The sequence below is a fragment of the Balaenoptera acutorostrata genome, chromosome 21 (assembly GCF_949987535.1).
Source record: "Balaenoptera acutorostrata chromosome 21, mBalAcu1.1, whole genome shotgun sequence".
Taxonomy (NCBI): Eukaryota; Metazoa; Chordata; class Mammalia; order Artiodactyla; family Balaenopteridae; genus Balaenoptera; species Balaenoptera acutorostrata.
The window spans coordinates 13709981-13725536 of NC_080084.1; the positions used below are offsets into that span (position 1 = coordinate 13709981).

General features: G+C 35.1%; 1 protein-coding gene across 13 annotated transcripts in view; it reads right to left on the reverse strand.

Annotated features, from left to right (window-relative positions):
* The window catches only part of NRG1 (neuregulin 1), a 1026134-nt gene that overhangs the window by 20593 nt on the left and 989985 nt on the right, over window positions 1-15556 (reverse strand). For 7 of the 13 annotated variants that reach the window (XM_057537368.1, XM_057537367.1, XM_057537373.1 and 4 more), the window contains one exon: window positions 3346-3404. In XM_057537368.1, coding sequence (XP_057393351.1) covers window positions 3346-3404 — 59 coding nt within the window. Of the gene's footprint in view, window positions 1-3026; window positions 3405-3989; window positions 4058-15556 lie in introns of those variants that run through there. The other 6 variants (XM_057537369.1, XM_057537371.1, XM_057537376.1 and 3 more) reach the window with 3 other exon arrangements.

Genomic DNA, 15556 nt, shown 5'->3' on the forward strand with positions numbered 1-15556 from the left:
ATGAGCAAGTATTGATACATTCACAAAAACACACACAGTGAAATCTCACTAACGCTCAGCTGGAGTTAATGATAATTTTGTCATAGGTTGAGTGTGTCTTTATTCTACTTTCAGCAAGATACACATGTTTGATAAAGAAATTAATAACTTCAGAGAGTTTTTAAAACATTTAGAAAAGTCAACACAAATAATTTAGGCACTAGTAACCTATGGTTCAAAAATACTTTTAAGGCTAAGTTTACTCATTCTAAGAATATGCCTACAAGTTCTAAAATTGTACTCTTTTAAAATAGTCTATAATTTGGGCTATTATATAATTACTTCCTATTAAATGTTAGTTTATACATGACTTATTTGCTCCATACTGCCTGTAGCTACTGAAGCTGTGAGTGCTTTTTTTTCTATAACGTCTATAAATTGATTATCGATTGTCTATATATATATATACACACACACAGAGACACACACACACTCTCTCTCTCTCACACACACACACACACAATGATGAACACAATCCTTTCAAGTAGGAATTCTGTGTCAAGAAGGGTAAAAATTGAAGCTGACTAACCTTGACAATATTTTCCTAGAAAGTATTATAAATATGTTTTATTTCAAGGAAAATGGCTTCCTTCAAGAACGCTCTATAAAATATACACGTGTTCCTTTCTTTTATATTTTAAATCAGTTTTTATAAATCAATAAATGTCCCATAGGACACCCTGACCAGACAAACTGTATTAAATCCTAATGATGTAAGTTACGTGTTAATAAGCATTTAAAAAATTGTACATTCTTTTAGAATGTGATTCTTCAACTGAAAATGTGGTTTGGTAAGTTGAACAATGTTTCTCTTTGAAGCTGGGGAATATCTTTTCTTTTAAAATGTATGTTATGCATTTCAAACTTTATGAACACAAACAAATAAATACATTTTAAACATTACCATGGTGGCAACACTTTTTAGTTTTTGTGTAGCCTTCATTGTTACTTGAACATAAAGTTCTCAGAGCAGCAAACATTTATTTTCCTGCCTTCTATGTGAAGGTTTGCAGAAATAAAAATTGAGAATTTAAGACATGGAAGTTAGAAAATTAACTCCGGGCAAGACAATTTTGGAAAGCAGTTTCTGATTGGAAGCTCTTGCTTTTCCAGACATGAGGCAGTGCTGATGCACAGTCACTACAGATTTTGTTTATAAATGTGCTTCCTATCAATCTTTGTTAAATCAGGTTAAATACGAATGCTGCTTTCCTGGACATCTTCCAAAAGTGCCACTGAAAGCTTACTAAAGAATTTATTCAAGGAATCACACTCAGATTAAATACACAGTAGCTATTTTAAAATTATATCTTATGAAAGAGGAAATGGTCTAAAAGAGAAGCTGAGAACATTTTCTCAGCTTATTACCCTCAGATCTCACTGCATTATCATTTTGGGGGAATAGCTTCATTTTTTAATGCTTTTCTCTATCTGGTACTTCAACATTGCTTTCAGTGCACAATGGTATTCCAAAAATTTAAGTATAATACACATGTTCAGAATTTTCATTAAATTCTAAAATATAATTGTATTGAATTTACACAGTCACATGGATTTGCTAAATCTATGTCATTTGAATACAAACACATTTCTAAAAGGAAATTACTAGATTAAGTAAAATTCTACTTTTACCTTCTGTTTTTACTTTCCATCTTATCTACCTTTGTAACAATATTCTACAGCTGTAGAGAGAACAATTCTGTCCACTAAAGGCATTTTATTTAAAGATTCTGAATAAAGGAGAGATCGTGTTTGAAAATTTAGCAATGCCAATTTACCAATTTTTCACAACATAAAATGTTCTGTAACATAATTTCTGATCTGTAGCCTTTGTAAATACATAATAAGTACCACCTCACTAAAAAAAAAAAAAAAGTTTGAATAGTATGGGCCTAATCTCCCCATAATGCATATGAAATTTCTTTATTCTTCCATGTCTGTTAACATAAGGAACAGAATCTTATTCTTTGCATGTATACAAGTAAGAGTCAAATCTCATTCTTTTAGAGCCCCCAAATGACCAACTGCTATCACCGTGTCTTGTGTTACATGAATTTATACCCTAATACGTTATGTGAAATATTTCTTGGGGTGAGAAATTGGCGATCTGAATCAGAGGTTGACAAATCCATTACGATGCTTTTGTAAATAAAGTTTCAATAGTACACAGCCATGCTTATGAGTTCATGCATTGTTTATGACTGCTTTTGTGCTACAGTGGCCAAGTTTTCTGTGGTTATGACACTGATGGTATGGTCTGCAAACACAAAAGTATGTACTATCGGATCCTTTACAGAAAAAAATTTGTCAACCTTTGATCTAAATGGATAACTATATGGAATCCATTTAAAATATAATGCTTTGAAAGCTCCAGAATTAAAAGCTATAGTCCTCGTTCACAAAAGCAGGAGAAATACATAGTTTAGTTATCCGTGCAATTATATACAATGTGAATTGGGTCTTTTAGGAACGATGTCCAAGACTTCATGAAGCCACAGAAATCGATCAAAATTTCCCAGTTCTCATTAAAAAATATTTATCTAGAAGTGAACTGTGATATTTCAAAGTAACTAATAAATATTTTTAAAAAACAATTTTCCTAAAATTATTATTGAAACTAGAATAACATAAATAAATGATTTAACAATTCATCTAAAAATCATTTAGACCCGAATCACTTTTTTCCTAAAGAAGGTCACCAGAAGCCTGGCTATCTCCTTTGCTGTAAAATGTTTGCTTGTTTTTAATTTTCCTACTTGGTGCTTTTTTTTAAACTTAAATGCAAACTGTTTAGTTAATGAAGAGAAACATCTGCACTCTTTTTATTCTGTTTATTTGTTAGAAATAACACATTCTGAACCGAAATGAACTTACCATCATTTCAAGTGTGTACTGGTTACACCTTAGCAAACATCCTTTTCAGGATGGGGTCATTTTATAAAGAAGATGGACTGTCCAGTGGAATGATTTTATTTTATCAATAAAAGTGAGACTTTTAAACGCCTTTATTATCATTGCACTGTGTGATATCGACTATCATTTTGTATCACATTATTCAAGATCAATTTCAGAAACATCGGAGCCTCACACACCTATGAGTGTCTCAGAGCCAACTAGGCGTGAACGGAGGGAGTAATACAATTGCTTTTGTTAATGTTCTCATGCGACAGGCAGAGGCAGTCAATGTGAGACGTGGTAAAACACAGCTAGCGCTAGGTGAAATCTGAGGGAAGATGCAGCAACAAGAAAGCAACACCGACTGAGCATGCTCCTATTCAGGCAGAGACAGAAAGGGAGTGGACGTACTGTAGAAGCTGGCCATTACGTAGTTTTGGCAGCGATCACCAGTAAACTCATTTGGGCACCTGAGAGAAGAAACAAAAAAAACAATGGTAGAAAAAACAGAGAAAAAGAGAAGAGGTGAATATATGCTAGAAAGAAGCTCCTTCAGTGACATTTGATTGAACTTGGTGAGTTCACCCTCAGGAACTGAGTCTTTGTCCTAATCGTGGCTTTTAGACTCTGGCATTTCCCCCAAAAGGGTTAAAAATTTGGACAAAAATGATAGAAAGATCCCAGCGTTTTAAGTGACTGCGTTCTCTCAAAGGGAGTCACTTGAAGTGAAAGCGGATGTTTTCTTTAACTAGGTTTTCTATTTGACAGCATTGGTCCAAAATGTTGGAAAAAGGAGTTCTGGTTGGCTGGCCCGCCATGATCGCCAGCATCACTGACCATCCTGATGGGTCATTCTTTTATAAAATTGATGACCTTTGGGGTCTGTGTTGAGACACAGTTAAACAAGGTCTCATTGAATGGGTTTATGCCCTGAGTGGTTAAACCATAATTAGAACAAAAGGAATCAGTCACAACTGAGTTGTAAAACCACCAAGTGGTAGTGATTGTTGCTGTAGTTTGGGGGAGAAAGCAAATTTCAGATTATTTTAACATACTTTCTTGGGTTTGGACTTTCATGGGCACATTCTCAGTACATCTCGCTCCAGTGAATCCAGGTTGGCACCTAGAGGGTAAAAATGTAATAAGCAATCGAACGCTAAAGACACTGAACTTTCAGACTGGCAATTTTCCTCCTATGGAGTATGGAGACTCCAACAAATGACCTGGTAGCTGAACAACATAAAAGAAAGGAGAAGACAAAACATTTAGAAAACCATGTCCCATGAAAACTATGGGGTATATATTTCTGTTGTTTGCTTCAGTCTTCATAAAATCAGTTAATTGAAATTTAACTAGAGTGAGGTTGAAAAGTTGAAAAGAAGTGGCAAGTTCTGGGCAGCTAAGTTATTTTCCCTTGGGCATTTCTTAAGTTGTCACTGATCAACTGACTCACTATGTTAAAACACTGGTTTTGGTAAGAGCTTATAAGATTCCATCCACCATCTTTTATTGTTTAAATGATTCTGAGCTTTTTCTTTTGTAGACACAATTTTGTACTTCATTTCATAGGTATCTTTGTAAGTGAAATCAACAAACTACAATAGAAGTCAAGCACTTTCACACTCTAGTGATTACTGACAAGAAAAACTATATCCCTTTTTGTTTTAAAGATATTAGAAATTAGGTCTTACTTTTAATGGTGAATGAAAGAGGCAGATTTTTATTAGTACAAATTTCACTTCATCCAATTATCCCAAGTCAAAGACAAATACACTTCTAAAATTTAAAGTTATTCCTCTACTGAGGTATTTAATAAATGTCATTTTGCATTTAGGGTAAATTGTTTTGAAACTGTATAAAATTTACATTTTACTCACTCGTATACATTTGCCTATCTAAATTCCAGAATCCTGGTGGAATATTGTTCTTAAAGGCTTGTGATGGGGCTGTGCCTAAATATGGAAGTCCTTTACAATTGCTCTTTTTGTTGCTGTCACTCCAGTAACTAAAGCATTTCAGAATGGATTCATTTTACCCAGTATCATACTCTAATAAATAGGGTCATCAAAAAGTTCCAGGACGCAAATATACCTCTTACAGGTGCTCCACACCCATAGCCATGATTATTATTAATAGTTCACCTAGGCTATAACCATCATGCACACACCTCATGATTTACTTACAACCCTTTCTTCTCCAGAGTAAATAAAAATAAACACCATCTTTTTGGCATCAAAGAGATGTGAATAAAATGATTCATTTTTGCTAATATAAGGTTGATTTTTTTTCATTTCCCTTAAAGCCAAATTCAGTGCCAAAAAATGTTCTCAAGTGATTTGGTACATCTGCTTCACCTATTTCATGAAGAATGGCTTGTAAGAATAAATACTAGCAGTTCCAGATTTTCAGTCCTATAAGTACTTGGGTAAACAAAGTATAATTATGATCATTAACAATAATATCAATAAGCTTAACAACAAACATCTTGTATTGATATAGTTTTTTCAATTCTTCAAAATATTTTTTTTTAAATGAACGTTATTTTCGTTTATAATATTTTTGCTTCAATGAGTAGAGGAAGATCTGCCTAGAGAAATACAGAAATAAGAACTATAACCTGTGAGGCTGGGTCATTTCTCATGAAGATGTCATTCTACATGCTTCAATAAGAGTGTCTTCACAGGTAATTTAAGAAAAATATATGGAAACTTGTTTTCCATATAACTTATTTGACATAAAAATTTCTGAAGTACATGGGGTTTTTATTTGTATATTTGTTTCTGAACCAGGACTATATAAATCCATATAGACATACACTATAATTAAGTAGGTAATTTCAGAACTAAGAATATATTCTATAATGACCATTTCATCTTAAAAATTTAAATTCTTAATTTGATCACACAATAATCCACTTGTTTCATACAAAGAACATGGTATAAGATATGTGAATATGGTATGTGTGTGTGTGAGAAGAGAGAGAGGGAGAGAGAACCATTAGAGGTAAGAAATGCACGTATTATTTAAGGATCATGAAATTAACAAATAGCTGAGAAATCATGAGTCCCTTAAGAGAAGAAACGCATTTATTAGAAGATTGCCATTTATGCATCTAGGATGACACTTTTGAGATCACTGGGCACAGGACAACCAGATGAAGGGGATCAAAAATCTTACCCAATCAATTTTCTAATTCATACAAACTCCTGAGATGATGTTTCCTAGGAAACTAGCATTATGAAATGGTGGTTTATCTCTATCATAAGATGATATATCAATAGAATATTTGCTGCAGTAACACTAGATCTGCTTAAGGTATGCCAATCCTTTTTGGAATTATCAGCTATATCCGAACCAGAACTCTCCTTTCGCTACTGTTTACCTTCACTTAGATGGATTTTCTTAGCGTAAAAGCCTTATTATTATTCAAATTGGGGTCCAAGGACCAATAGCACCAGCATCTCCTGGAATCTTGTTAGTACACACGTAGACTCTCAGGCTCCCATCCATAACTACTGAATAAGAATCTATATTTTAACAAGATCCCTAAGAGATCTGTTTGTACATTAAAGTTTAGGATGTCAGGGATCCTGACCTCCAAAAGGCCCTCTACCCTGGCATCACAGAATCTTGCTGCTTGGATGTGAGAAGCCCATTTGGCTTCATTGGGCCTCAGCTGTCCTCAGGGATAAAATGAAAGGATTTAACTAAGTGATTATCAAAGGTTTCTCTTACCACGCAGGTTCTGGGAGTCACCCTCACACATGGAATCACTGTGCAAAAACCCAGACATCATTTCTTCTGAATGTATTACCAGTCAGGGAGGACTCAAGAACTTAAAAAATAAATTTCTGATAGAATGGATTTTTAAGACAATCTGGAGGCAAAATAAATTTCAAATACCTATTCCTAAGCAATTCAAGGGTTCAGCGGCTATAATCATTATGTAACTTTTGTGGACGTCTAGAATTGTTACCAAATCAGATGGAAGGAAGTGGAAACAGTTTCTGCATAAGCAAACTGCAGACTGCATTTACTGGGTAGAGGAAGCATATGCAAATGGAAATGCACCTGATCTATAGGCTCTGATTAAATTCTATGGAATTACTTCTAAAAGAAGAGGGAGACTGGCTGCCGACATATTTCTTTATTAGCATTTTACTTTAAGCACCCAATCTATCGCTTTCTTCGGAGATAAGAGTACGGTAAATTTAATCTGATTTTGAACAATATTCTTTGGCACGAGTCTGAGCACCTTCCAAGAATTGTATGTCTTAGAAGAATCTGTTTGAATAAGAACCGAGCCCCTATTGTAGCTCCAAAACTATATATACCATTTGTTTTACTGATCAGATTAGAAGATGGAAATATTTTTTAAAAAATTTTAGTATTTGCTCTTAACATGATAAACTATCTTTGTTCTATACTTGTTCTTCGTGAGATAAAAACTCATAGACAGTTTTGTCTGAACTGAAGCATCATCTCCTCCAACTAGCATCAACTCTTCCCTGAGTGCCATATCCTCACCTCCACACATCCACACCCTGGGAGAAGGATTCCTTATTTGGCTCTCACATTGCACGCTGCCCTGATCTCTTCCACTGTTCTTACCTATCTGTCTCGTGATTACCTCTTTGTGAGGACGCTGACCACATTCTGATCATTTTATAGCTCTAATGTTTAGCCTGGCTCATGAAGGACTCTCATAAAATGAGATGTTAAACTTTAAAATGTTAGTTAAACTGAACCTGGTTGAGGATCAGACTGCAGTGTCCAGTAAAGGACTGTATTAAGGAGACTCTCACAGTCAATTGATTTGCCAGGTACATACAGCTCAATAACCGGCTTTTATTTTTATAGTTTGTGACCGACTCTCTCCTCTGTATACTTCCAAATAATTTTTTATAGGAGCTCCCAGTATCCTCCTTATAGACTCCCTCCCTTAAATAGAAACCTTTAAAATTGTGTCTGGAATTTGGAAAAGACTCTTAACTCTTTAACAATAAGTCTATTACCTCAAATTTAAATCCTGTTACTGAAATACCACCTTACCTAGGATTCAATAAAGCCATTACAGTCTAGTAACCAAGACTTCTGCACAGCATCAGTACAATAAAAACTGTTCTTAATAATAACCTTAATACATGGTGACAATCCTGATATGCTTACCGTGTAATCGATCATCAACTCATGTAATTTTGTGAAGCAATTTAGTGCTTGGTGTATTTTTTACATTCTAATTGAATAAAATATTTCTCATTTTTTTTTGATGGAGACACTAGACATAGTCAAAGATATTTCCGGAACTCCAAGAAACTTCTGGTTATTTAGGGTTTGCTAATTTTATAAGCCATTATAAATGGTTTTGAGGTTTTTAAAATTTATGGTCAATTTATGAACCATCCTTAGACATCCTTTCTCTTCCTTTCTTTATTTCTTGGTTTCATTAATTTTCATTAGGTCCTCCCTTGATCAGGCAGGAGAAGGGAAACAGGTTTACATATGATATTTTGTCTCTATTTTGTCTCTACCATGAAATATTCAGACAATTTTTTAGATAATTATCTTCCAAAAAAGAAGAGCCCCTATTTTCTATTCACTCTACCTCTGTACTAGTTGGGGTATTTCCTTCGTATTGTACAACAGCTGAAACAATTTCTTTGATGTCCATGTTTACAAATATCAAGTAATGGAAATGGCAACAGATACATATTGAGGATTATCGGTGTGTTTAAGTGTTAGACGTTAAGGACTTTTGCTCTTACTCCGTAAACCAGAGCTGGCAGTGTACACACCAGGTCAAACAGTGCTAGTTTGTTTTTCTACAGTATCATATTGCAAGGGCTGACTTTTCTCACCCCTTCACTCAGGATTCTGGCTAGAACTCGCCCACTCACTGGCTGAGTATCTGTGTTGTAGATTATTCTTTCCCAAATGGATTGTTACTATTAGTCTGCATTTTTCCAAGATGAACTTCGTTCTGTTATCCACCATGAAGTGAAATTTCTTGAGGTTTGTATATGCTTTTCTAATTTGTGTTTTAGTGTTCTTTATGGTATCATCTGCAAAAGACATTTATTTCCTCAAGGGAATGCCTTCTTCAGTACCATTAAAGAAAATATTTAATATAATATATTCCTTCAATAACATTTCCTTCAGATCCAGCCTTATACCTCCCCATCACTGTTTAGCCAGTATAGATCATCTCATTTCTTTTTTATTAAGATCTGGGGGCTAGTTCTCAATCCTTGAGATAACAGTATACATAGAGTGGCCACAGTGGACTCATGGGTAAATACTGAGGGGGAAAAAAAAAAAATCTAAGTTATCCTGGCTCGCCAATGTTGTTTTTCAACATCTAAGACATACAATCCCACTAATGAGGGTGCCAGTGTTTATGAATTAACCCCTCCTTGTTTGAACCCTGGTGCCCTTCCCAAAGCTCTGTTTGTACAGCTTGTTCTGAAATGCTCATCTGTAGATGAAAATCCTTGCCATTGTTTACTCTAACTGATGTATCCTTTACTTTGGGGTCAAACAATTTCATCGGATACGGGCTCAATCTATGTCCCATGCATCTACGCGTCCTTGTGACACAATGACTTATGGACTCGGCTAATTTGTGGTTTGGTTTTCCTCCCTGGAGGATGCCCTTCCCTGTCTCATCACACAGCTTAGCGACTCCGAACTTTATAGTTCCATCTACTCCAGTCTCATTTTATGATGAAACATCTAAATATTCACTTTTGACTTAAATCATTCAATAGAAATATTTCAAAATGGTGCATTTTATTTTAAGTAGACTATATGCTTCTCAAGGCGAGGGCTGCATATACTTTTTTCTCTGACAGAGTCTCTGCCCCTGGCTGGCTGCGGTCCCCCACCGTACATTCCCTTAGCTCCCTAAATTCTCTTCATAGCACTCAGCACACCAATCATTTATAATTAAATTAATTACTTGAAATACATCTGCTACTCACAAGAGCCTACAGACTCCATGAGGGCAGAGACCACGTGATTTTGCTCACCACTTCATACCGAGCACAAGCATAGAACTTGCCTCTTAGAAGGAGATCAATAAATATATGTGGCTGTCTAAATGATTTCAGGAGAAAAAAAGGAACCAAGCTCTTAAGAACACTTAGTGTACCTGATTTTACGCCAAACTGCAGCCAAACTGGTTTCTATAAGAACAAAAGGATTTGCTTCCCTCTGTCTTCACGAAAGTCAAAAATGAGTTAATAAATACCTAGGAAGTACGTAGCAGGAGTCTAGATACAAGAGGACACAGAAGAAATAGAACACGTGGCCATGTGAAGAGCTGACTATCTACACCTAAGCCACAAGAGTCCCTCCCACTCACAACGGTTTCTCTCCCTGTCAAATGTTACAGAAGGTAAGTGTCACACCCACTCTGAAGGACGAACGCTTCCAGAGCTGGCTGGACTCCAGGTTTAACCCAAAATACATCCCTTTGCTCTATTCCAAACTTCTCCTTCTACAGCCATGGTGATGAGGCCACAGGACACAACTTGAATCTGAACCATCACCCCCTTGTTTAATTATGTTAATTCAGCTACTAATATGTTATAAATATCGTCATCCTCCTCATCATTGCTATGCCAGGATTTTATAAAACTTTCACCTTAGCTAGTGTCTTGACTTTCTCTCCTCATCTTACCCGGTCCCCAGATGTCTCTACCCTGTATGGAAGTCTCTCTTCCCTAAGCACTTGCTATGTTTATGGTATCACTCTCCTGCTCCAGAAGTTACTATGACGCCCGATTAGCTATCACAATGTCCGAAGTCCTCTGCCTGGCTTGCAGAGCTCGGAACCTGACTCTCCTGTCTAACTTAGTTTTCTTGTTTTGTTTTACTTCCCAGAATGGAGCTGCTCGTCTAGTTATGCATGTCACTGGGTCTCATGGGAAGATTACTGCAGCCTCAGTGTCTGCCTGGTATATGGAAAAAACTCCATAAATGATGACAATGTTTATAAAGTCTTCAACTAATTCCAGTCTTTTCTTTCTTTAAATTCTCATTCCCATAACAATCAGCACTGTACCACTTGGGATATAGTCACTTTAACTGATGTACTATTTTAGTTACTCCATTTCCGTAAATAGACTAAGTTCCCAGGGACCAGCGACCACGCTTCATGTTTTCTCTGTGTTTTTAAAAATGCCTGGCATAGAGGTAGCTGTTCTATAAACAAATGTTAATTAATATTTCATTCACTGAGTTTAATTTATTATAACAAATTTTTTGTGATTTTATCTCCTCTAGCTATATATTTTTCATAACTATCTCGATAATAATGTGTAATACAATATAGGCCTTTATATATACTACATGGTTTCATAAAAAATAGACAAAATCATAAGTTCATGTTTAAAGGCACCTCCCATCTTCCTATGTTTTGTTTGCTTTTTGTTTCTGTTTTTTGTTTTTACATATAAGGAAGTTAATGATCAGAGATAGTACATGATTAAATGAATGTCAAATGCAAAGTTATAAAGCTAGCTGGTGGCCCCAACAAATCAAATAAAAACTGCTAGTGTTAAATAAAATGAAGAATTGGGAATTAAATATGATAACACAGTCTGTTAAGACAGGTGTATATATTTTTCCAATGTCTACAGAGAGAATGTAATTCTACCATTTATTTTTTATTATAAGGAAAAAGAAATCTTGCTTCCCCAGAGTTAGAAGTGCTTTAGCAGAAATGAATTCATTTAATTTCACTGACTCCCTGGGAAGAAGTTTGGAGAACATATTAACTCTATGTTATAAATATACTGTCCAGAGAGTTGAAGTGAAAGAGCTCAGACTATTCACCAAAATTGGTGCTTAAAACTCTAATCCCCACATGGGGAAGCCATGTCTGCCCATAGGACAGCATCATGGGTTTATAAGTACGGTCTGGTATAAAATCATTTTTAGATTAAAAAAAAATCACATCAACATCTTCCAAAAGAGTTCTCTAAGTAAAGCTGTTCAGAAGAGCAGATATACAAGAACAAGGGGACAAAACAAAGAGGAACATCTGGACAATGTCATGTTCAAATTGTCCTGTTTCTTTGAACCATGTGACTACATGGGGTACCAGAGGGTAAAAGACGGAATGATTCTTTTCTGGTTTTTATGCAATCTGGAATAGTAACTGGTTTTTTTTTTTTTTTCCCCCCAGGATAAATTTTAAATTACTATAGAGAGAAGAGAAATATAAAAGATGAGAAACACCACAGAAATTCCCGCACAGTTCCCAGAGGAGAAGTCCAAGTAACCAGCAAACCTCTCCTCGGAGAAGTGTTTAACTGTTATATGGTTAATCCATTTGGAACACCTTGTTCTAAACAGAGAGACAAAAGAGCTTTGCTGTAAAGTCTTCGACTTCAACTCCCAAAAAGACAACAGCGGATGAGATGACCAGAGAGACTACTTGGAAACTCGCGTGCTTGTGGTGTTTCTGAGTCATGTCTTTAGCCAGGGATAAAGCTGATTTTGAATGATGTGGTACATGCTTCAGAAACGTTTTGCCCTAGACAGATGGACCACGTGGAAACTATGAACTGGCTTCATACACAGGACCATGATGAGCCCATGCAACACTTTCGTGTTTTCTGTTTCTATTCAAGTCATCCAGTGAACAGTATAGTATCGTAAGACATGGTATATGATGCGCCTTGGTTTCACTTCTGACTAAACTATTTGTAATGTTAGAGATGTTTTTAATACAGGGATTAAAAAACAATTCGACAAATTTAACAAAAACGGCATGACATATTTTGGATAGTGAACATATTCCAATTCTTCCATCAAGGTACTGGCTTGCTCTGATGCATCAGTACAGACATGGTGCAAAAGGGGGATAAAACTGATCAAAAATCATAGATGTCAAAGATTTTCTTTCCAACAAGACCTCGTAATAAGCTTTAACGCTTTTCTGAAAGATTATATTACCAACAAAAAAAGATACAATAAAATTATAATGCCAATTTGCTGAGAACTAGAAGACGATTAGCTTGGGGGAAACAGAATATTCATTCGTGGGTTGCTGCTTTAATAACTGTTGGAGGAAGACAACATTTCACTTTAAGATTAGAAAAATATATAACAAGTATTTCTTTCTGGATTGGGCTTAGAATTTAATGAAAAGCTGTGTGGGTGAAAAAAATTCCAGTTGTTGGCACAATACTAAAATGGAACAAATGAACAGCACTTAGGCAATAGCACTTTTTGTATAGGACGTGGGAGGGCCACAGAAGAGCTGAAATTAACATGCGGAAAATAACTGCACTGGTTCCTAAGAGGTATTCAGAAACTATCATATATACTCACTCAGCTTGTAAATCTTTGCAGAGGCTACGGTGAAAAATGATCATGTTTCATTATTATAATTAAAATAGAGTGGCCTCAGATGCTTTTCTAAAGAAGTAAAAAAGAGGAAACATAGATAATCTGGGTACAATTGTTTAAAAAGGAGAAGCATTTAAGGGACTATAATTTTAAGTGTTTTTTTCAAGTGATTTATTAAAACATAATTAGGTTGTATGTCTATGACTAGGACAGAATAACAGGATTACCCATATATAATAAATGCACCTCATATTTTACAGATTATAATTCTCAGCTTCTGGTATTTTCTATTTTCATAGAGAAAATCTTACAGGAAACTATAAAATGTGGTCATCCCCCATGTACACACTGCTATATTTAAAAAGGAAAACCAACAAGGACCTACTGTAGAGCACAGGGAACTCTGCTCAATGTTTATGTGGCAGCCTGGATGGGAGGGGAGTCTGAGGGAGAATGGATACGTGTATACGTATGGCGGAGTCGCTTTGCTGTGCCCCTGAAACTATCACAACATTGTTAATCGGCTCTATTTCAATATAAAATAAAAAGTTAAAAAAAAAAATTTGGTCATCCCCATTCACCATGATAAATATGGGGAGGGAGGAATGTTTGGGCTGTATTCACAGCAAGTTGGCAGAACCAAAGTCTAAAACTGACCCATTTTAATTCTTTGCTATAGGTATGTTGAGTTGAATATACTGGTGATCAAAAAGTGGATCTTTAATTTTAAAACAATAAACACTGAGAGTCATAAAATCCTTCAGACCTGAAAGAAATGATTTTTTTTTCTATATACTCTTTCATTTTTATCTTGCTTTAAAGCTTTGAAAAGATTCTTACTTATTAACTTTATCTTGGCTGATAACTATTAACCTATAACTATGAAAGGGATATTTAGTAATTGAAATTAGAATTTTACTCTTGTGATTCCTAGTCTTTTATTCACTACAAAATAATAAATAAAGAAATAAATAATAATAAATAAACAAAATAATAAATAAATAAATATTAAATAAATAATAAAGTCTAAAAGCATAAGATACTATAAGGATAATAAAAGTAATAATAAAATAAAATAATAATAATAAAATAAATAAAAGACTATAGCTACTTTTATAAGTTGTCTGTTTTCATTGATAAAATCAGCTACACAACCAGCAAAACTTGTCTTCTCTGCTTCTACTCTATTCAAACGAGAGATTTTGAGGGCAAAAAAGCAGATCTGGGAGGTACTTGCTTACAGCCCTGAGGTCCCACGAGACATTCTACACATAGCCCGTGTCTAGGTCAGCACAGGGAACAGCAAAACATTTCTACCAAAATGGCATTTCTGTTTGGTGTTATGATTTTAAAATATATGTCCTTTAAGATGCATTTTATTATTTACAAACAATGAAGGCTTTCTTAGAAAAGGGACTTAAATATTTGCATACTATTTATATGATGTAAAAGGGAATTGGCCTTCTTAATGATCTCTTGCGCCTTTTTTCTCATTTTGCTAATTGCTCTTTCTATTAGCTCAACTGTCTCTCTGACAAACTTGTTCTTCTTTGTCAACATTTGGGTCACAAGCTAGTAATATTCTGGAGCCGGAGATGATTGTTATGATGATATGTTTTTTTTTCTCATTTAGGACAAGCACTGCTACTTTAGAACAGTGGGATACAGCTCTTAGTCAACTGCAAAATAAATGTGTATTTTTCACCGCATATTTAAATATCTTTTACCACATCAAATTATTTGAGTCCATGGACCACACAGAGCCTAAATATCAAGCGTAGACTAAAAATGCGTGGCACAATAAACACGTGCTTTTCAATGAGACCTACTAATTTTAACTGCAAGGTTTAAATATTTAATGTAACCTTACTGACAACATCTTTGTTTAATTCTGTCTGTTGAGAGAGAATAACTGTGATACTTCTTAATGGTTCACTAACTCCTTCAGGTCATCGGAGAGAGTGCCATTCTAAATACATCTATAAATAACTGTAGTACATGAAAGAGCACTCTGCCTTCTCCATGCAATGATGCTACACACACTAAATGCATTTCCAAACAAATGCAAGTTGCTGGTTTTTCATTAGTGAGATCGACCTAAATTCCATTTTTAAAAAGGAGTTATAAAAGAATAAGCTAATGCCAAGTGTAACACACGTGTCAGTAAAGAATCTTCTGCCCTTCTGCTTCTTTTAGTTGTTCTATTCGTTTTGCAGGTGACCACTGGGGTAAAAAGGAACATCATCTTACAAGCTTCATCCAT